At 36.9% G+C, this 24,600-nt stretch overlaps 1 protein-coding gene across 4 annotated transcripts in view; it reads right to left on the reverse strand.

The window, feature by feature from the left end:
* Positions 1-21,830, reverse strand: part of TASP1 (taspase 1) — a 273,821-nt gene extending 251,991 nt beyond the window's left edge. For 2 of the 4 annotated variants that reach the window (XR_005984419.1, XM_041732944.1), the window contains exons 1-4: positions 21,780-21,830; positions 11,144-11,362; positions 6,885-6,952; positions 3,793-3,861 (exon numbers count right to left, since the gene is read on the reverse strand). Coding sequence is in view for 2 of the 4 variants with exons in the window: in XM_041732944.1 (XP_041588878.1) it covers positions 3,793-3,861; positions 6,885-6,952; positions 11,144-11,288 (282 nt within the window). In the remaining 2 variants the exon portion in view is untranslated. Of the gene's footprint in view, positions 1-3,792; positions 3,862-6,884; positions 6,956-11,143; positions 11,363-21,208; positions 21,337-21,779 lie in introns of those variants that run through there. The other 2 variants (XM_041732945.1, XM_041732946.1) reach the window with 2 other exon arrangements.
* Between the last annotated feature and the right edge of the window lie 2,770 nt (positions 21,831-24,600).

Consider the following 24,600-nt stretch of genomic DNA (forward strand, 5'->3'; position numbering starts at 1 on the left):
TTATCAGAAATTTAAAACCAGGCCTTAATAGATGTTTTTTAGAAAAAAAAAAAAAAAATCAATGTGCCAAGGGAGCTTCAGTAAGTATTTTACAAGTAGCTTGTTTTCCATCGGACTCAGTGGCACACTTTCTACATTAACAGTTGCATCATGATTCATCCAGATCTATTGCCAATTTCCTCAAAGAAGAAATTCATATTAGAAGTTATACCATGTGAAATGTGCAAAATTATGGTCTAGAGTTTACACTGCCACTACCTGAACCAAAACTATTCCAAAAGCAGCCATGAAAACAACTACCTTCCAGATGAACAGCCCCAGATAGGAAGATCAAGATGTTTCATAACACCTCTTTTCCACTGAAGGAGATCAGAACAGTACTTATCCAACGGATAGAAGTCATTTTCCCATCAGTTTATAAGGACAATCTCAAAAAAAGCTATAAATAGCTAAGTGAAACAATGAAACCAAATCAGTTTAATAACAAATTAAAATATGATCTATAAACTGTTTCCATTTCCCTCTTCACATTTTGAAGATAAACGAAATGCACTCTAGTGTCATATCATTTTCACTTCCACACTGCAGAACACACCTCAAATGGGGTGGGCACTTTCCCTCCCAAAACCCTGAAGAGAGAAACTGGTCAGTTCAACAGGCAGGAACTTATGCACTCACCTCCTTACTTATTTAAATGATAGAAACATCTCTCTAGTGTACAGAAGTGGTAGTCTTAGGATGACACCACTTGTCTGTTGCGGTAAACGAGGATAATGAAACTACACAAGGTAACTGGTTTCCAAGAAAGTTCAAAAATAATGTGTCTGGTGGCCTGTGTAAGTGTATATGTGTGTGTGTATATATATATACACACACACATATATATATATATAAATTTCTTTTTCTTTTACCTTGTCTCTTCCTCCTCTATGCCATGGAGTTGAAATCAGTGTACTTTTGACTATTTGATAAGTGCAAATTCTCATATATTTTTTTTAAATACAAGGTCAGTTATTCCTTCTAGCCAGTAAGGACCATTAAACCATTTCAGTCATTTCAGCTCACAATCAGTAAAACATTCAAGGAATTCTGCCTATGTTTAAAAAAAAAAAAGGTTTTCTTTTTTTATTCAAAAGAGTACATCCCAAAGTCACAAAAAAAAAAAAAGGTATGATTTCAGCAATTAATACAAGAGTTAGCTTTACTGAATAAATTGGTCAAAACTAAAGAAAAGTAGGTACTCCTAAATTAACACATTATAAATCAGACTCTCTGATTTTCTCTTTTCAGTAAGCTGAAAAGACTTGATATGTTACTTATATTACAGAAAATATTCAGGCAGCCCGGGTGGCTCAGCAGTTTAGCTCTGCCTTCAGCCCAGGGCGTGATCCTGGAGACCCGGGATCGAGTCCCACATCAGGCTCCCTGGCATGGAGCCTGCTTCTCCCTCTGCCTGTGTCTCTGCCTCTCTCTCTCTCTGTCTCATGAATAAATAAATATTTTTTAAATACTTAAATCTGATTTTCTTATATTGTTTCGTTGACTCAAACTATTAAAATATTCCAACTGAACTCCTGAAAACTTCACCTTATTTAAAGGTAGTGAACCAAAGTGACTGAAACTGCAGAGGGCAGTATAAGCATGATTTCTAACATAATTCTTAAGATTTAGGAAAATTCTTACAGTTAGCCTTAGCCTTTAAACTACTAACATATTTCAAAGGTTCCACATAAAAACTAATTCTTAAACAACTAATTGAAATTATTCTCCAAATTTAGTAATGGGGGTGAGAAGGGAGAAGTACACTAAACTCACTCAGGTCAGTATCTAATGCTCCCATTATCTGTACAACATAATCCAGTCAAAAATAATAATAGAACAAGTTTGTTTAAAAAAGAACTTAATATCCACACTCTTAAAAAACAAATGCCATCATTCAAAACTATAAACCTCACTTATTCATCAGTAACTTACTATTCCAGAATGTATTTTTAACCATTTTTAAGCATAAATGAGTAAACTCTTTAATAAAAAGTATGATTGATTCATTGAGGAAAATGTAATAAAATATTCAACATGATATATGTACGACTTCAGAAAGTTAAACTTATTCTAAGATGAAAACAAAAGAAAAACTTATTTTTACTCAATTTTGTATTCATAATTGCCATTATAGTAGTATACCTTCCAACCACTCATTAACCTTCTTTTACTTTCCCTGGCCCCACACTGACTCCATCCATGCACTCCCAATAATTTCAGGACATCCTCTTACACATAAAGGAGAGTAATTTGTAATTAACAACTGAATTAAGTTAGATGAAGCCTTCCTTGTGTTTTGACTAAAGGTAAGATCTGGTGGTAAGAACATCAATCTTCTTTCTTGTGGCACTTTTTTCCTTTCATCCACAATATATAAACTTTTCTTGATATTGTAAAAACATGTCATTGATATCACCATAAATATACACCTTATATATATCATTTCCAAGCACTTCATAACAGTAATAATTACTAACTTTTCAGGGATACTTACTATGTGCAACACAATGACCCAAGTGCTTGTCATATGTTACCTCAATCTTCAGAATTCTATAAAATAGGAATTATCCCCATATTATAAATGGAAAAATTGAGTCAAGGAGAATCTGTGAGGTGCCCAGAGCTAAGGATTGGTACAGCTGATATAAGATGTATCAGTCACAACAGGAGGGGCCACATATCCCAAGTCAGATGTGTTAGAGACCAAAACTACAATAGAACTTGTACCTATCATCTATATTCACTTTCCTTGACTACACTTGGACCCATGTGAAGGCATTAACATGACAGATTAAAATCTACAAAAGTGTAGTTTCATAACTAAGCAGAGAAATATACAGAAAACACAGCCAGGCCTTCTGGTAAACTCCTGGGCAATTTTCATACGAAAAAGCAAGGCCTGCTATGACTGGGAAGGTACTCTGAAATAAAAGCCTAAACAAAAGGGCCACAATTCAGTCAACTTGAGAAACCCACTCCATCCACCTCCCACCTCAACTCATCACTGTTTTATCTTCCTATCTTGTCTCCAAGCAATTGGTCTCAACCAGAAAACCATTTGTTCACTATAATCATCTAAACAGACTGACACAAATCTATCTTCTTTAAGTTGGAGCAACAGTCAGTCTTCTGAAGGCTTCAATATCACCAGAACAAATTCATCCTCAATATTCCAGATTATGAGAACTGAGAGATCCTCACTATAGAGTATGAGTATAGGGACCTTGAGAGCCTCCCCACTGAATTCTCAATGTCTTCAGTTAATCAGAGACCAACTTAACAATCACACTGGACAAGACACACTTCACAGAGCACAGCTTCAGGATATAGATCTAATTGATAGATTTATGAGGAACTTCCACTTCTTTAGACACTTCTAGACAGCTGTAATTTTCTGTTTCCTACACAAGAGGACATGTGTTACTTTTGGGGAAATGGAGTTAACTTCAGGAATTTTCCTACTGAACATTATAGGAAAATTTAAGTATCCAAAGACCAATAACTTTTGTATTCATGAATCTCACAAAAAGGGGTGGGTGGGTGGGATTTAACCAACTTTTATGCTATTCAGAGAAGTCCTCAGTGAAAACAACCTAACAATATCACAGGCTTCTTCATAAATTTGTTAGTACAGTTGGGAAACACTGGTCCTATAACTGATGGTTAACTAACTCAATACTTTCATGTCATTTAAGAATAATGAACATAAACTCACAAATATTTTAAATAAAACATAGAGAAAAGAAATACCTCGAGTTCCACTAGAGCTGCAGTCACTGCATCTGTCGCAAGAGCACCAGCCTGTAGCTTTTCAATTGCCTATGAAATCAAGGAGAGAGATTATTCATTGTAAAACCACAACTTCCCAAACATACCTACCCAGAAATTTTCCAAAGCCTTAAAGAAGTGTAGGAAACATTTAGAGTTAATAAAAATTGATCACTAGTTCCACTCCATACTTCAAGACATAACCTAGTTAGATTTAAAACAAGCAAGGCTTTATATTCAGGATAATTCATGATATAGTTCAATTTTTACACAAATTAAGACAATGAATAAAATCTGCCATTAAATGCAAAGTGCAGGCAATTTAGTAAATGAAAGGGCTTCACTCATCACACAGCAATTCAAAACAGCTATAGACATTATGTGATTCAGTTTGGTTTAAATATCCTGACAATTCAAAGGAGGGTGCTTGTTGTGATGAGCACGGGGTGTTGTATGTAAGTAATGAATTACTAAATTCTGCACCTGTGGGGATCCCTGGACTGCTCAGTGGTTTAGCACCTGCCTTGAGCCTGGGGCATGATGCTTGAGTCTGGGATCAAGTCCCACATCGGGTTCCCTACATGGAGCCTGCTTCTCCCTCTGCCTGTGTCTCTGCCTCTCTGCCTCTTTCTCTCTCTCTCTCTGTGTGTCTCATGAATAAATAAATAATATCTTTAATTAATTAATTCTGCACCTGAAACTAATATTGCACAGTATGTTAAATGGAATCTAAATAAATATTTGGATAAAGAAAAAATATATAAATATCCTCATAATTCATATTTTATATACATAATTGAATCTCAGACTAAGCTAACAACATCTTCTCCCAGTTACTACTTTCCACACCCCTCACTATAGAAAACAGAGACTCAGAAATATTTCAGAATCTTTAAATGGACACATACCTGTGACAAAAGCATTTTTGGTACTACAGTGGTTCCCCTTTATCCCCAATTTCAGTTACTCCCAATTAACTATGGTCCAGAAGTTGATGATCCTCTTTCTGACATAACATCAAGTTAATAATAGCCTAGCACTATGCCCCAATGCCTACATCATTCACTCACTTCACGCCATCAGTAGGCATTTTATCATTTCACATCATCACAAGAAGGGGTGAGTGATGTACAGTAAGGTATTTTCACAGAGAAAGAGACCACAATCACATAACTTTTGTACACACACACACAGTATTACTGTTTTATTATTAATTACTGTTGTTGTTTTTTTAAAGATTTTATTTATTTATTCATGAGAGACACAGAGAGAGAGAGAGGCAGAGACACAAGCAGAGAGACAAGCAGGCTCCATGCAGGAAGCCCAACATGTGACTGGATCCCAGGTCTCCAGGATCACGCCCTGGGCCGAAGGCAGGCGCCAAATCACTGAGCCACCCAGGGATCCCCTAATTACTGTTGTTGATATCTTACTGCATATAAAGTAGTTTAGTTTATAAAATAAACTTATAAAGCTTATAGTTTATAAAGTAAACTTTATCATAGATATGTATGTATACATAGGAAAAAACACAATACATATAGGGTTCGGTACTATAGGCAGTTTCAGCATCCACTGGGAGTCTTGGAACATATCCCCCATGGATGAGGGTAGACTACTGTATATTGTATACTGTGTGTATATGTATGTGTATGTGTGTGTATATATATATTGAGATCAACAAATCATGTTCTTTTGTAATATAAACTATAAAACGTAAAGGCCCATAAAATCACCTTATGTCTGAAGGATAAAGGAAAGAGAAAGAAGGTAAACTGATTTCTAAATGAACTATTAAAGCTCCAATTTAGTCAACAAAGAAAATGCACAGAACCTAAAAGTTTATTCCTCATTAAACTTTTAAGACGTTCATTCACTGTGTAGATTGAGGAGGCTGATTATAGATTCCAATTGTATTAGTATTCTAGGACTATAGTTATATAAAACTTATTTTTTTCAGACAATGTGAACATCTCACACTTTGGTTTTTAAAAATTTTATTTATTCATTCATGAGAGACAGAGAGAGAGAGATAGAGAGAGGCAGAGACACAGGTAGAGGGAGAAGCAGGCTCCATGAAGGGAGCCCGACGTGGGACTCAATCCCGGGTCTCCAGGATCACGCTATGGGCCGAAGGCAGCGCTAAACCGCTGAGCCACCCAGGCTGCCACATCTCACACTTTGAAAAAAAAGATTAAAAATATGAAATAGTTTAGAGAACCTTTAGCTTTATCATAAATTAAAAAAAACAATAAAATCCCTATAACAAAATATTACTTATTTATTTATGTGATTTCAGTCATAAGAAAAAGCTTGGATCTCTAATAAAGTATAATCTTTCTTTTATTTTTTTTTATTTTTTTTTATAATCTTTCTTTTAAATTATATGTAAATATAAATGAAAAGAGTTGGAAGAGACCCATATTTACTTGATATATAATATCCATTAACATTATATTTGCAAAAAATAATGGTAGCTTTGCCAAAAGGGTGTATATAGTCAAGATCAAAATAAAAACAATATTTCTTCTGAGTCCATTCCTGCCTCTACTTAACTATTCAACAATTTAGCAAAGCCTCAAAAACCAAAGAGAGAAAAAGCACAACTAAGAACAAGGGCAAAACTAAGCTCAGGAATGACAATGAATTTGTTATGATACAAATTACATAATGAAAAACAGAAGGAAAAAGCACAGGGTAATCTCCCTAAGAAAAGCACCCATTTTAATTTTTTATTATTTATTTTCTTCTCTTTATAGAAAGACACACTAGCTGCCTTTGAACTATTTTCCCTCTCCTATGGAGCTCAATGCCTTTGCAAAGATTAAAAGATATATGATTATGTGCCCACAATTCCAAAAACACAGACTTTAATCTGGGAAAGGAAGAGAAAGATCTAAGCATCATTTGGAGAATAAAAAACACAAAACAAAACAGAGACCCCACAAATATGAGCAAAATAATTTCATGGTCCAAAGTAAAGACCATCTTATAAGTCAAATCTTAAAATTCTGAATTTCAAGGTAAAGCTGGTCAAAACTGAAATGTTTCCATCAGACACACTCTGCTCATACCTTCTGACAAGCTCGTTTGCATACATGTTTATATTCCTTGGCTTTGGATTCAGAATGATAGCCTGCACCTGTAGTGGAATAAAAAACAACCAGTTGTTAGTAATCATTAAAATATCAGAAACTTTACATATATTATATAAATAGTTCATACAAATTGATACTCTCCTGATCACAATAAAACTATTGTCCTACATGTATGGAGTTTTCAAAATCTAATAGCTTCCTTCTCTACCATAAGCCTTTTTAACACCATGTCTTAGCTCCTTTTTCAAAGGTTATTCTCCTGCCAGAGGCACTAGAAATAGCTCATATTCCCAAACAGGCCCCATCAAGATCTCCTTTCGAAAATCTATCTCCAAAGTCAAGAGTTTTTTGGTCTGGAGGTGATAACCCAGGGGGTGTCAGGGACAGAGTCCCTTCATATTCCTTTTTGCTGACCCTTAGAAAGTCCCTGCCATTTGGTAAATTACTGTTCAGAATCCTGAATTCTTAAAAGCAACTTGAGAGTGCTCGCTTTGGCAGCACAAATACTAAAAAGTAACTTCAGAAAACTAGGTAGTTTCTAAATAACATTTAAAGTTGAGGACTGGGGATCCCTGGGTGGCTCAGTGGTTTAGCGCCTGCCTTTGGACCAGGGCGCGATCCTGGAGTCCCGGGATCGAGTCCCACGTCGGGCTCCCGATGTGGAGTCTGCTTCTCCCTCTGCCACAAAATACCACCACTCCCATGCGCTAACACTTTTTTACATCCTCTCGCTGTTGGAATATAGCTCAGAGGGTTTCTGAAACCTCAGTGACAGCATATTCTAGCCCACCTATTGGAAATCCCAGTGGTCCCCATCTCTTAAACATCCAGCAACTTCCTCAAGAGAATGGCTCTGAAATTTGTTTCCCTAAAAGAATTAATACTTGCTTAGTTAGGGATTTGAGAATAATCTAAGTAAGAAAGAAACCAGAACTAGGGCCCTTAAACTCTCTGGATGAATAGGCTTCTAAACAAAGTTCTTTAACAGAGCTCTGAATCACTCCCTCACCCATTCACCAAGGCCCCATAAGGGTCCAACAGAAGGAAGGCTAAGAACTGCATTTCTAAGCCTCAGGGCTTTTCACTTGGGACTACAGACTGTGTGACACAATCTTACTCCACCTTTCCTCAGACCACAGAAAGAACTAGCCCATGAATCTATCGATCAAGGACCCAAAAGGACAAAAAAGATGCCAAAACAACAAGAATCCATAATCACCCAAATTCTAATCCTATTTCTCAGGAGAACCAATATTTAACAGGCCTCTCTTCTTCATGGTTCTCTAATATACCTGTCAACTTAGATGTCAGGGCCCAATCTTTCAGGAGTATTTATTTCCCAAATCATAGGACACTACTGCTATACATATGACTTTACTGTATGGATAACAGTTTTAATAGGATTTAACATTTAAGTCCTTCTGTTTTGAATAAGTGAAAAGTCTCAGCATGGCCACTGTACATCTTTAATATCTGATTCACACTTGCTAAATTCTCTATTTAACAAAGGAAAAGTAGCCTCAGGATCTAAGCCACTAACATGCAAGAGGAGTCAGCTAAAATTTAATTACACTGTTTTGGTTGCACTGTGTTTATTTTTTCCTAATGCAAGTGATACTGATATTTCATTTAACTAAAAATACATTTCATCTTTTAATTTTTAAGGTAAAAAGTGTTCAGCTTTTTAAGATTAGGTAAACAGTACAGGTTATAAGATCTAGGAAAAAATCAAGAACCTAAGATTCAAATGACTAAAATTTGGGCAAGAAAAAAAAAGGGGGGTGGGGGATGCCTGGGTGGCTCAGTGGTTGAGCATCTGCCTTTGGCTCAGGGTGTGATCCTGGAGTTCTGGGATCAAGTCCCACATCGGGCTCCCTGCATGGCGACTGCTTCTTCCTCGGCCTGTGTCTCTACCTCTCTCTCTCTCTGTCTCTCATGAATAAATAAAAAATCTTTAAAAAAATAAAATAAAATAAAATAAAATAATAAAATAAATAAAATAAAATAAAATAAAATAAAATAAAATAAAATAAAATAAAATAAAATAAAATAAAATAAAATTTGGGCAAGTCTCCTCTAGTAAAAAACTAAAATAGGGGATCCCTGGGTGGCTCAGCGGTTTAGCACCTGCCTTTGGCCCAGGGTGCGGTCCTGGGGTCCCGGGATCGAGTCCTGCGTCGGGCTCCCGATGTGGAGTCTGCTTCTCCCTCTGCCTGTGTCTCTGCCTCTCTCTCTCTCTCTATGTCTATCATGAATAAATAAATAAAATCTTTTTTTTTAATAAATAAAATCTTAAAAAAAAAAAACTAAAATAAAAAAATAAGCTTTAAAGTCTCTACAATGACTGAGGAACTGAAATTTTGTCCCCTAAATGTCCAAGATATATATTTTGTATAATCAGTCTATCTGACCTTCTAATAACTTAGGAAAGGGTCACTTTAATCCACATAATTTCCTGTCATAACCCAGATTTCCTCCTACTACAGCTGGCCCCCAGCATCAGCTACATCTAAGAGCCATTCCCATCTAGGGAATGTCTGAAAGAAGAGGGATACCACCATGACAGTCACAGAAAGCAATGCACTCCAACTAATCAAAAGCTCTATGTTGTCACCTGTTACAAATTTCAAACCTTTCTTATACGTTTGTCACATACTTATTCCGAATATAATAACTTACTGGGTACCATGACAGATGTACTATTAACATGGTATAGTAGAAGGCAGGCAGTCTGGTCCCAAGTTTACTTTTAACTGCATTATTTCTAAAATGTAGAAATCATTTCTTTGTAAAATCATTTCTTTGTAAAATCTTTTGAAAGAAAAGCAAATTGAACCTAGGTTTTTTTCAATTCTCCTAGATTAGACTCTGTAAGACTTCCCAAGTTATCTAGTCCAGATACAGCCAAAGGTTAATGACCAGGCAGGGCACCAATTTGACAAAAAGAACAATTCTAGTCCTTACTGCATATCAAATTTAATCTTGATTCCATCCTGCTTGACTATCTAAGGAAAGTTAAAAGGAGATTCAGCCATTTTTTCTACCTTCATCGAAGTCATGAGTTTTAGATAAATGCAGGCAAATAAAAATGACTTTTAAAAAAGGCAGGGGCACCTGGGTGGCTTGGTGGTTGAGCGTCTGCCTTTGGCTCAGGTCATGATCCTGGGGTCCTGGGATCGGGTCCCACTTTGGGCTCCCCACAGGGAGCCTGCTTCTCCCTCTGCCTATGTCTCTGCCTCTTTGTGTGTCTCTCGTGAATAAATAAATAAACGAATAGATAGATAGATAGATAGATAGATAGATAGATAGATAGATAAATAAATAAATAAATAAATAAATAAATAAATAAATAAATAAATAAATCTTTTTTTAAAAAAAGCCTGCTGGGCAGACCTGAGCAGAGGTGTACTCCTCTGAAACCCAAACTCTTCAATGATACGGGACCCAAGGGTTAAACATCACTGTGTCTGTCTTCCACGTCCTCTGAAGTAGAGATTACAGGGTGATCTGTTGCCAAAAGCACTACACTGGAACTAAGAGCCCACTTAATGGTATCTCACCCTGGCTCCAGTACAGACTAGCCGTGAGGTTGACACTGCTGAATCTCTCTTCCTCACTTATAACATTAAGAAGGCAATCCAGCTCCATTACCATGTAATTCGACTCTAAAATGACCACAGTTGGGGCACGTGAGTGGCTCAGTCAGTTAAGTGTCCAGCTATGGTCATGAGCTTGGAGTTGTCGGATCAAGCCCCTCATTGGGCTCCATGCACAGCATGGAGTCCACTTGAGATTCTCTCTCTTCCTCTCCCTCCCCCTCTGCTTTTCCCACCCGCATGTGCTCTCTCAAAATAAATGAAATTTTTAAAAAATAAATAAAATAGCCATAGTCAATAAAATTTTTCAGCAACATTATTTTTAAAAACACAAACCAGAATTTAAGAAATTATTTTTTCTGATTTTAACACTACTCAATTATACCTAATATAAGGGGTAAAAGTAAAAAAATGGGATAGGGCAGTCCTTATAGGAAGAGTCCATATAGGAAGAGCTGTCCTTATAACATCTTCCAAGTATGAAGTCCAAGAGACCTATATTGAAGTCAATCTCTTTAGTTCCAACTCCTTTCTGGCAGTTTGCCTCTTCTAGATGTGAAATTCAATTCTCAGGGTACTTCAAAGCAAGAAAAAAAATCAACATTATTTTCATCTTCTGACTGCCCACTTAGAGCTCACCTGCATGTACCAACACAAAGCCCCCTCGCTTCTCCTTATGGGACTGCTTTGTTTCCAACTCTTTGACTGTTATTTTAACAGCCGAAACCTGAGATGATCTGGAAGGCAGCCCTTCTCCAGAACTCATCCCCTTCTCCATGGTCATTCTCCGAGATTATCATCTTCTATTGGGAAAAGTGCATACTTCCATCCAAAAGTAATTGCAGGAGAGGAATTACCCTAAAGAAAAACAGGCAAAGATGGTATACATTTCTTTCACTAACACACACATAACTTATACAAATTTGTGCAAAGATAACTTTCCAAAAATCTAATTTTAAAGTCATTTAACTGGGTAATACAAAGAATATGAAAAGGTTAGAATTTAAATCTATGTCCACAGACAGTACTTGCTTAAAATCATATAAACAAAAGAACTGTTGTAAAAAGACTTCATACTGAGTCCAAAGATATTTTATCTTTCATTGTATTTACATTGAAGAAAACCTTAATATAATTTAGAGATCACCTTCTACTCCCTTCAATCCAAATGCTAATAATCTCTGGGACAATCTAGAATCACAGGTGATGCTGGAAACACCACAAAACCTTGACATAAAGCCTAGATTGCAGCTTACTTTTTTCCCCAGCCTTATTGTTCTAGACTAACATATAACACTGTGTAAGTTTAAGGTGTACAAAACAGATTTGACACACACACATACTGTAAAATGATTACCACAAGAAGATACCTAGATTCACAGTTAGGCGAAATTTGTGCCTTATTCTTAACAGAAATAGGGAGGGGCATAAGTCTTTCTTTGCCAATATAATACATAAATAGTAACGTAAAAAATGACTTAGCTGCTTAAAAAAAGTAGTGTTTACCCTAGGTATGGTCTTCAGACCAGGGTTTGTTACCAGTCTGCAACAGATTATTATTTTGTTAATATATTAATTGATTTATATACGCATTTTCAACAATGTGTACTTTTTATGATTTTTCTATTTGCTTATAATTATATTTGATTTTATCTATTAAATACAATAAAATTCAGCTTTTATTTGATATCTTTCATTCACAGTTCCATATTTCAGTTTTGTTTGGGGTTTGTTTTTTTGGGTTTTGGCTTTGGTTCTTTTGCGTTTTATATAAGAAACAGTCAACAGTCAATTGAAAAGTTCTTAAAGTTGGATCTTTATACCAGAGATGGCCTGAGAAGCACTGCCTTACGGCATTTTAACTTTTAATTCTTGGTTAAAAAGACTCCGTTGAATCTCTTTTATATAACGTTTCATCTAAAGGCTAAACAGTTTTAAATCAAAATATATATATGCTATTAAATATTAAAATGTTAACATATACTCATAAATGCAGGAAGAAAGTTTGATTACAAAAGAGTGCTGGGCAGCCCCGGTGGCTTAGCAGTTTAGCGCCGCCTTCGGCCCAGGGTGTGATCCCAGAGACCCAGGATCAAGTCCCATGTCGGGCTCCCTGCATGGAGCCTGCTTCTCCCTCTGCCTGTTTCTCTGCCTCTCTCTCTCTGTATATCTCATGAATAAATAAATAAAATCTTTAAAAAAAAAAAGGGGGGGGGTGCTGATGTTGATTAAATAAAAGTGAATGAAAATGCCTGCATATGTTTTTATTTTGTGGTGGCAGATGTTTAAGAATGGATCTTCTAATGACTTCACAAGGATCTGCCCCAGTTACCTTTATTTGACTTTGGTTGTTTGGTTATTTCTCTTTGGTTATGTGACTTTAACTACTATTTATTCATACATCACTTGATGAAGCAGAATTTAAGTGATTAGCAATTCATCTTCCAGCCTATACATGCCATCATGTCTGACCCTGCTATGAAATGAGCTTGGGCCCACTAGTACTACAGACATAGGTTAAGTAAAAACTCAATCCTTGGAAAATTAAGTTTCAGTTCAAATGAAAACACATCTGGGGCACCTGGGTGACTCAGTGGTTGAGCATCTGTCTTTGGCTCAGGTCGTGATTCCAGGGTCCTGGGACTGACGCCTGCATCATGCTCCCTGTGGGAAGCCTGCTTCTCTCTCTGCTGCCTCTGCCTCTCTCTGTGTCTCTCCCATGAATAAATAAATAAAATCTTAAAAAAAATAAAAATAAAAACACATCCAGGAAATATGGGTTATTAAACTTAAAGCTTCTCTGACTCACTGTTATCGGATAAATTTTTTAAGGGATGACTGGGTGGCTCAGCAGTTGAGTGTCTGCCTTTGGCTCAGGGCATGATCCCAGAGTCCCGGGATCAAGTCCCGCATGGGGTTTCTTGCATGGAGCCTGCTTCTCCCTCTGCCTGCATCTCTGCCTCTCTCTGTGTGTCTCTAATGAATAAATAATTAAAATCTTTAAAAAAGAAAAAAAGGATACATTTTTTTCACAAATAAACTGAAACATCTATATTTTATAATGAATAAGGTTGATGTAATAGGCATGTTAATGTATATGAGAGATTTTAAACACTGCTTCTTAGGCTTGTCTGAAAAAAAATAAAATGTGGAGGATAAATGTGCTATTTCTTGAGCAATGTACCATCCCTCAGAGACTATCTGAAATATATTTATTTAGTAAATCACATCATCTCCATAAACTCCTCCAAAAATGTTGGCTCCCAAAGTTCCACGGGACTAGAAAAGAAACGTAAATAGGCTATGCAATGTACGACTCTGGCTTCCAACTCCCAATAGTTACCAGAATGTTTTGATTTCAATTAGAAATGAAGCAACTTCTTTTCCAACATCCGTTTCCATTTAACTCTAAACCCATTAAAGGTCTGGCCTACCTAATAAATAAAGAGTTCCAACAAATGACTAAAAACGAGATGACAAAGGGTAAGTGGGCAAATCCCAGTTGACAGAAAAGTCATATAATAGTTTAAACAGATCAAAAGATGCTAAACCTCACTCAAAAGAAAGATACAAAATAAAACTACACCCAAATGCCATTTTTTAGTGTGGGTTGACCAACATCAAAATATCACATTTTGAGGCTATTGAGAAACAGGAGTAATTATACACTGCTAGTAGCAGCATAAGATGACAAAACTCAACAAGGGCAATCTAGTAAAATCAATCAAAATTACAAATGCACACTGAAGGATTATTTGTAATAGTAAAGATATGAGCCAACAAGTCTTGATTTAAGTAGTTAATTAAAAGCAGCCATTGGAAAAAATGAGAATATTCCTGATATACAAATACATATTGACTAATCTTACAGGTATTTTTGGTAGTAAAAAAGGCACAGTATAGAAATACATGCAATTACCATATTTTGAGGAAGGGGAAGAAAAAAATACAGCTAAATATATATGCAAAGTATAAATCTAGAAGAATATGCCCAAAAAATAGTATAATAGTAGTCACCCAAAGAAGATTTGAATGAGTGACAGACAAAAATAGGATGGAAATTTTACTGTTCATAGTTTATACCTTTCAATATTGAAAAATCTGAACATAATACTCTTCCCCCAAAACTTTTTTTATTCATTTATTTATTTATGGAAGCATGAAGTGACTAGCTAAATCCAAGTTCCAATAAAGCAAGCCTATGATATCCCACTTAAAAACTTCTGTAAAAAAAAATAATAATTAATAATAATAAAATAAAATAAAATAAAATAAAATAAAATAAAATAAAATAAAATAAAATAAACTTCTGTAAGGGGCTACCCAAGTGGCTTAGCCTGTTAAGCATCTGCCTTCACTCATGATCCCAGGGTCCTGGAATCAAGCCCCAACTTGGGCTCCCTGTTCACCAGATAGCCTGCTTCTCCCTCTCCTCTCCACTCACGCTGTCTCTCACTATCTCTGTCTCTCTCTCTCTCCAATAAAATAAATAAATCTTTAAAAAAATTAAAATAAAAATAATTTTTAAAAAACTTCAGTAGGAGGGAAAATACCACATGCTGACTGTTCTCAACGCTCACCCCACCTGGGACATGGCCAACCAACAATACTGACCTAAAAAGTTTTTGTTTGTCTGTTGTTTTGTTTTTCTGTTTTTGTTTTTCTGGATCTTGAACTTTTGAGGCCACATGAACTACAGGTAATCCAAATTAAAAAAAAAAAATCAATAGTATTTGATCTCTACAGTTTAGACTAATGAGTAAAAAATAAGTCATTACTGTAGATTAACATCAAATATCCCTGGGATTATTTTTTATCACATCTGTACTCATTATTACAAATCATTATTTGAAATTGATGAAGTATACTTACATCAATATACTGATCTACAAGAAAAAACTCTAACATTTCAGCTAAGCTTTGAGGTCACATTCAACACACAAGGTTTCCAATGAAAGGAAATGTATAAGCATGTTACAGTTTTACACAACAGAAAACAATTGTATAGCTCATTTTTTTTGCCTTTATTTCTGAATAATATGCTTGAAAAGGAACATTTTGTAATTTCCCACTAGTGATGATATTAAAATTCATTTAATTGTTTCTAAAAAAAACAAAACAAAACACTAGCAACTTGTCCATCCTCTGCAATAGTTGCGTCAAAAATTAAACACACGGTTAGCATATAACCCAATAATTTCACTCATAGATATATACCCAAGAGAACTGAAAATATGTCCACACAAAAAAACTGTACATAGATGTTTATAGCAGAATTATTCATAACAGTCAAAAAGTAATAACAACTCAAATGTCCATGAACTGAAAATGGTTAAACAAAATGTGGTACATTCATACAATGGAACATTAACTAGCCATAAAAAAAAAAAAAAAATAAGTACAGATATATACTATGGCATGAATTCTGAAAACAATGAAAGAAGTCAAAGACAAAAGGCCACATAGTGTTATGTTTCCATTTATGTGCAATGTCCAGAGTAGGCAAATCTAAAGTAGATTAATTGTTGCCTTGGGCTGTGAAGCCAAAGGGGCATTGGAGAGTGACTGCTAATGGGGGCAAGCTTTCTTTTGGTGGCAATAAAAATGTCCTAAAATTGATTATGGTGATGGTTGTACAATCCTGAATATAATAAATACCGCTGAGTTGTACACTTTAAGTGGATAAATTATATGATAAATGAATTATATCTTAATAAAGTTGTTTCAGAACAAAACAAATTTCATGCTTCCCATAAATTGCATCTTTTCCAAGTTACCAAACCTAATGGCCATTTCTTACTCTGTTGCTTGCAACGTTTGTTCTCTAGATCCTCTGTTCTTCTTGGCAAACATGCCAATCTACCATCCTAGCTCTTCATGACCCCGCTGACCCTTCCCAATTTTGTCCTCGTAAGACTCCCTGTTCACAGACCTATTCTCAAATGTCTCCTTCAGCGATTTCATCCACTGCCAACCTTTCAAAACAATCCTCTCTCAGTAAATCAAATTATTTGTAATTCTTTATCTTCTACTCTTGAGCTCTAGTCACAAGTCTCCTGGATAGCTCAACCTGGATCCTCTTCACTCTTAACCTCCCCAAAATAAACTCATCTTTCCATATCACTCTGTATTTTTCTTAATAGCACTGCTCTTTTTCTAATTCACCTTGAAGTCATCTTGGACTGCACCCACTTTCTAAATCCTGTAAATTTCTCCCTCAAGCATTTAACTTCCTTTTCCCTACTTCTTGACCCTTGTTCAGCTCACATACCTCTGAGTATATATGTTACAAAAAGCAGCCTAACTTTTCTTCCCAAATCCAGACTATTGTAAAACAACTACAAAAGACTGCCAAAATAAATTTCATAAAGGACAACTCCAATCAAAACGAACAGCATGCCAAAAGACATGAGCAGACAATATACAAAAGAGGAAATATAAACTGGATATCCAATATTAAGAAATGAATATTCAAAGAAATAAACAAAAATAGTCTTCCTAACAAGCACTGTACTGCCACCATAAACTGATGTAAATAACCATTTTGAAAAGGAATTTGTCAGCATCAAGAGCCTTAAAATGTATAATTTTGCATATACTATCTTTCCAGAGATACTTTTTGTATGAACTAGTCTTTACAAACACAAGTTAACAATAGTACCATGGATACCTCTAAGGAGAACTGGGAGACTGAGGGGCAAAATGAAAAGGAAACTTGATTTTCTCCTAATAGCCTTCTGCATTTGATTTTTTTTTTTTCACCAGGTACTATCTACTAAACATGCATTTAAGTTATCTCTGAGACTAAGATGAATGTAAATTAACCCAATTATCAAGAACAGAAGAGAAACTCAGAATAAAACATCATTTTTGCTCCAGGGACTTTCACGGCATTGATTTAAAGTCTAAATCTTGATTCTAGTTCTCTCAAAGACTTTTATTTTCCTACAGCATGGTGATGACATTTTTTTTTTCTTTACACCATTTAGAAAACTACTACATGTCCTGTTTGCCTCTGGTGTTGAAGTTTTTCACTCGAGACTGACTTAGTCTCCTAGAAGCAGTCAAAAGAATAGTAAGTCAGAGAATCTATCCATCTTATAGCAAAAGACTTTTACAGAAATCCAGCCCTTAAGCTATAGAAACTGATGAATAAAGCATTCTGTCACTCTTAACATCATGACATTGAAGGTTTAATGCCTCATTCAATGAGCTCTAAAACACACTTCTTTCATCTTTGACCCAGTAATTTCACTTCTGAGAACACTTTCTACCAAAATAACTTCAAAAGGAGAAAGGGTTTTACGCCTGTTATGCTGTGTTTAACACAGGATAATTTAGAAAAACAAAAATCTGGGAGTGATCTAAATGTCCAACATAGAGAAATGGTTAAAAGAAATGATAACCTATATTATTTACGGTCAATTGGCTTTCAACAAGGGTGCCAAGACCATTAAATAGGGAAAGGATAGGGGTGCCAGGGTGGCTCAGTGGGTTAAACATCCAACTCTTGATTTCGGCTCAGGTCATGAGCCCATGTAGGGCTGCATGCTGGGTGTGGAGCCTGCTTAAGATTCCCTCTTTCCCTCTCCCTCTGCTCCCCTTAAAAAGAACTTAAATAGAGAAAGGATAGTCTTTTCAAAAAAATGGTGCTCAAAAAATCAGATAGGCATATGCAAAAGAATCAACTTGGATTCCTACTTATTCCTATCTACCTATTCTTTGATCCACATAGATCAAGAACTAAACGTAAGAGCCAAAACTGTAAAACTCTTAGGAAAAGACATAGTGGTAAATCTTCATAATATTGGATTTGGCCATGGTTTTAGATATGACACCATGCACAACCAATCAAAGAAAATATAGATAAATCAGAACTCACCAAAAGTTTAAATGTTTGTGTATCCCTAGGATTATTTTAAGAGAAGTGAAAGTATGTTGAAAACATTATTTCCAAAGGACTTTTATGATTTTAAATGTCTGAGTACTTTAAGCAAGTAGAGATTTTGTTTTAAGAATGGGAGAAGGGAGTCAGTGAGCTTTAATAAAAGCAAATCAAAAGTAAATGTAAGGAAGATGCAATTGGAAAAGGTGGTCTTTGCTTTTCCCAAGATTTTAAAATTAAATCAGCTAGATGTAATTAGAAGCAGCCAGTGAGATCAGGAGAAAATGGAGAAGCTGTAGTAAAGGTAAAAACACTGCAAGATGGAAAGAGCTCAGAACCCCTGAGGGTCTGGTGGTTTCACGGGCAGGAAAAGGAAATTCTCTTCATTAAGAGATAAAATGTGGACAATATTATCAATCCAAGTTCTCTGCAGAATTCCAGTTCTGGCAAATTCCAGGGCATTTTATTCTGTATGTATGCTGGGCAGTGATATAATAGAATTCCCAACTTCACACATGGACATTTCTCTGAATTGGTGCAGGAGGTACCACTCAAAACAGTAAGTGCTAAGAAAGAAGACAAATCTATCATCTCTGTAGTTGGAATGGTTGATAAATTATGTTGATATTGCATGTGCTTGCTGCAGATGAGTGTGTTCTTTCTATTTTCCTATAAACTACTAACTTTATCTCTGCATATTAGTCTTAGACCTCAAAGAATGTGTCAGGAATTATTGAGAAAACTTAAAGGGAAAGGAGAACTATTCCCATAATCTTAACTTTTTCTTCAGAAGGGAAGAAACCTTTGCTTTTGTGGATTTCAAAAATATGTGCTTGCAATTGCCTTTCCTTTTACAAATACATAGGTATTCCCGTCTTGGAAATTTGGTATTTTTACAAACTTTGTAATTAAAGGTAATTATGCTATTTTAAACTTATTCTCCCAAAGGAATTCACCTTGATGTTAACCACAATATCATCTCACTGTTAAGAATTTGGCACAATGCTATTATTTGATATGCAGTCTGTATTTAAATTTCATAGTTTCCCCAATAATGTTCTATATAGCTGTGTTTTCAATAAAGCAGCCAGTTAAGGAAAAAAAAAAAAAAAAGTTTAAATGTTTGTACTTCAAAAGGCACTATACAAAAAAGTTAAAAAAAAAAAAAACACACACACAAAATGAGAGAAAATGGAAAAAACACTGCAAATTGTGTATCTGATAAGGGACTCAAACAACATCAAAGGTTTTTAAAATTCAATACAAAAATGAGCAAAGGAATTGGATTGACATTTCTCCAAAGATACACAAAGGGCTGAAAAGATGCTCAACATTACTAGCCATCAGGGAAATAGAAATCAAAACTACAGTGAGGTACCATTTCATAACCAACAGCATAGCTATAATTCAAAAAACAGATCATTTAAGCATTAAAAGGATATGGAGAAATCAGAATCCTCACATCCTGCTAGTACAGGCCACTTTCAAAATATCTGGCAGTTCCTTAAAAAGCTAAACAGAGGGGCACCCCGGTGGTTCAGTTGGTTGATGGTCTGCCTTTGGCTCAAGTCATGATCCCGGGGTCCTGGGATCAAGCCCTTGCATTGGGCTCCCTGCTCTACCTGCTTCTCCCTCTGCCTCAGTCCCTCCTCCCCTACTCATGCACTCCCTCTCTCTCAAATAAATAGAATCTTAAAAAAAAAAAAAAAGCTGAATTACCATATGACTCAGCAATTCCACTCCCCCATATAATCCAAGAGAAATGAAAACATATATGCACACAAACACCTGTACATGGATGTTTGCAGAATTATTCATAATAGTCAAAAAGAGAAAACAAATGTCCATTAACTGATAATGGATAAACAAAATGTGGCATATTCATATCATGGAATATTATTCAGCCATGAAAAGGAATGAAGTACTGATACAAAATTCAACAGGGATGAGCCTTGGAAACATTATGCTAAGTAAAAGAAGGCACACACAAAAGGCCACATATTATATAATTCCATTTGTGTGAAATGTCCAGAATAGGAAAATCTACAGACGCAGAAGTGGCTGCTAGGGACTGGGGTAGGGGTAAGGAAGAATCAAATTAGCGGTTGCCAGGGACTGGGAGATCAAATGGGAAACGATTGTAATGGGTAGTTTCTTTCGGAGATGATGAAAACGGTCTGGAATTAGATACATTTATGAATATAGTAAAAACTATTGAAAGTTACAATTTAAAAGCGTGGTTTTATAGTATGTGAATTACATCTTTAAAAAAATAGATGGACCGGGCAGCCCGGGTGGCGCAGCGGTTTGGCGCCGCCTGCGGCCTGGGGTGTGATGCTGGAGACCCAGGATCGAGTCCCACGTCGGGCTCCCTGCATGGAGCCTGCAGGCTCCCTCTGCCTGTGTCTCTGCCTCTCTCTCTCTCTCTGTGTGTCTATGAATAAATAAATAAATAAATAAAAATCTTTAAAAAAAAAAAAAAAAAAGATCGACCTGTGCAATGGGTGGAATGCACAAAAAGTATACTTTTTTGTCACAATCGTATTTTATGCACACACGCTATGATCATAAATAGGTTAAGAATGTACTATAAAAAAAATTAGGAATCAAAATGCTGGGTTGGTGAAAGTATGGGTGATCTCTATTAATTATTCCCGCATTTTCCAGATATTCTTTTAAAAGCATGCGCTGCTTCTTATAAATGGTGGGGGGTGAGCTCTACTTAAAACAAGCAAAAAAGGAAGCCATCAAAGCCCCGAGTGTATAGAAATTCCTTAGCTTAGTATTAAACGATGTCGGTCACATGGTCCAGAAAATACCTTTTATTTGCCCTCCCCTACAGAGGCGAGTCCAGTTACTCCCTCCTCCCGGAAACACGATGCCCTCTATTTCCAGGGCACGTCCAGCTCCAGTTTTCCACCCTCCTCTGCAGCCGCGCCTGCTGCATCTTCTCGGTCCTGTCCTCCTCCGCCTCCTAACGTCCTGGGAGACTCTCACCAGGCCGCTCCAACACCACGCGGCTGCTGCGGCGCCGCACAGCCACGCAGGGCGAGGGCGCACCCCCTCGGTCTCCGCGAGCCTCCGCCACTGCCAAGTGAGCGAGGGACAGCGAGGACGGCCCGCGCACAGGCAGTCCCTTCCCGGGAGCAGGAAGGAGGCTGCCACGCTGGAGCCACGGGGGAGAGGGCGACCGGCGCGGCGCCACGCGCGACCGAGGGGACGACAGACGTCCCGGATCCGCTCCTTCAGCACCGCCCCAGGCAGCGGGCAGCGGGCGCGCCGCCCCCTCCCGGCCCGGAGAGGATGTCCCAGCGAGCGGACGGGCCTGGACAGACACAGCGCCGCAGCGGCGGCAGCGGCGCGGACAGCGTGAGAAAGAGGGACACTCACCCGCCTCAGCCCCGAGCCCTCACGGCACCGGAAGTAGTCACCCGCCCGTTGCCAGGGTGAGGAAGCGGGGGCTGACGTCAAGCTTTCCCATTGGGCATGCGCGTAGCCACGTGGCCGGAAGCATACGCCCACGAGGGGCTCTGACTCCGCCCGCTGCTTGCGAACGTTTCACCTGCCGGCGCAAGTTACGCGAGGACTTCACCTGGAGGCGCCTCCTGAGCTGCGCAGGCGCCGTGGCCAGTCTCGTCTCGCCCAGGCTCTTGGTGATCCGGTTTCCTGGGACCCTGCGGATGCGAGTGGTCGGCAGACCCGCGATGTGATGCAAAATGAAATTACAATAGCCCTGACTTATTGAGGTGTCACTTCAGAGCTTAATTTTATTCAGTCCTTGCAGCACCGCATACAGTAGGGAAAACTAGAATTCTGCGCGGATTCCAGGTGGAAGGTGGGGCCGGATCTGCCCTGGGGAGAATGAAAGTGTGGGTGGCCTTTTACCATCTAGCGTCTAAAATCAGGACCCAAAAAAATAAATAAATAAAAAATAAAAAAAATAAAATCAAGACCCAGGAACAATGTAACCCCTTTAATGTTTCTTTGTAACTATTAACATGAGTCCTTTAACAAAAAAAAAAAAAAAACCTTTAAACGTGTTTCAGAAAGGAGAGATGGAAAGAAGTAAAGTAGTAGCTCTAAGTATGGTCCCCAGACAAGAAGCTTAACATGACCTGGGCCCTTCCTAGAAGTACAATTATAAAAAGATGTTCCACCTCGCTGGGGGGGGGGGGGGGAGGAAGTTATTTTAATTGCGGATAAAAATAGCAGTCCTCTTCTATCTGATTATATAAAATTTTAAAACTGATTCTATATCTTGTTGGTGAGGATTGAGAAAACAATCACTCTTGTTCATTGTTGGTGGAATAAAGATTTGCACAAATGGGGGGAGGGGGCAATTTGATGGTCACTGGTCACCTACCACAATTTCAAATGTATTTACCCTTTGACCCAGAAGATTCACTTTTAGAATCTACTTATAATATTTCCATATGTTCCACATGTGCACAAAGATATATATATTTATTTATATTTATATTTATACATTCATGCAAAAAATATTTATCAAATAATTTCTATGTGGTTGGCACTGCCCAAGGAGGTTTTTTTTACAGCATAGCTCATGTAGGAGAAAAAATTGGAAACTTGAATTTCTAACAATATGGACTAGTTAAGCAGTTGAGCATCTGCCTTTGGCTCAGGGCATAATCCTGAATTCCCAAGATCAAGTCCCTCATCGGGCTCCTTGAACAGAGCCTGCTTCTCCTCCCTCTGCTTGTGTCTCTGCGCCTCTCTTTCTGTGTCTCTCATGAATGAATAAATAAAATCTTTAAATATATATATATATGGACTAGTTAATATATAAAAATGCAAACTGATGATGCAACCATTTTTTAAGTACTCAGATGAAAAACTATCCAAGACATATGACTTTTTAAAAATCCAAAATAATATTTTACATCCCATTTTTTATGCATATCTGGGTACTTACTTATTTTATGTATATTTACATATACATACATAGTGTATGTGGAAGATGGTTAAAAGGTTATGTGTTGGAATATAAGTGAAGCTATTAATGGAAATAAGATTGGATTGAGTTAGGGGTGAAATCATTTTTATTTTATTTATATCAATAAGTACAGAACACTTAAAAATGCTGGATAAAACACAGCAAGTATCCTTGTGCTCAGCTAAAAGAAATTCCCAGAGACCAAAAATCAGTGTCTCGAGAATCCAGAGTAGGATGCCAGTGCTGAAGCTCATAGCTACTGAGAGCATTTACATATAATAGAAGCCTAATAATGTTTGGGTTTTTAAGCCCATAAGATGAAAAACAAACATGCAAGCAACCTTTAGTAAGAACAGAAACGACACAGTGGGTTTTGATCTCACAGGCTTCTGGTTTTGAAGTCATCAGATAAAGAATATAAAGTAAATATTCCTCAAATGTTTTTAAAAATAAGGGATAGAAAAAAAATAAGTGATGGAGTAGAAAATCAAGCAAAGATTAAGAAAATACCAAAAAATTTTCTGATAGAATTGAAAAAAAATAAATAAAAGGTCAACAAGTACAAAATTGCTCATTAAAAAAAAACACAGTACATGGGTTAAACATTACTTAGACACAACTTGCAAAAACAAATTAAGCAAATTAGAAGGTGGATATGAATAAATTACCCAGAATTAGAATCAGAGAGACAGAGATGGATGAGAATGTAATAGATATAGATGATACAATGGTAGGGATAGAACGTCTAAAATATATAACATTAGAATTCCAGGAACATTTAAAAAAATGAAATGAACAAGGGAAAGACAGCATTTTAAGAGATAATAGATATGAATTTTCCAGAATTGATGAAAAACAAAAACTCTGGATAAATAAAAGAAATCCAAACCTAGACACATACTGAAATTTCAAAGGATCAAAGACAAAAATGTCTTAAAAGCAATCAGAGACAAAATGCCTACAAAGAAATGATTAGACTGAAAGGAGATGTCTCAGTTTAACAATTGAAAGTAGAAGATGGATTTTGTGAAGAGACAAAGGCTGAGTGGTCGGGCCGCGTTGTGGACCTCGAGCAGCAGTTGGCTTCTCCATGTAGAACCCGGGAGTGGGATATTCAGAATCAAATCCCTTCTCCCTCCCCCTTCCTGGTTACAAATCACTTGAAATATATAAGTTAATGGAGCTTTGCTTTGAGTAAGATTTTTTTGATCTACAGCTACATTTTCAGCTTCATGAGGAACCTTACCATCAAAAACA

Source organism: Vulpes lagopus, chromosome 18 (assembly GCF_018345385.1).
Source record: "Vulpes lagopus strain Blue_001 chromosome 18, ASM1834538v1, whole genome shotgun sequence".
In the NCBI taxonomy this organism is placed as follows: domain Eukaryota; kingdom Metazoa; phylum Chordata; class Mammalia; order Carnivora; family Canidae; genus Vulpes; species Vulpes lagopus.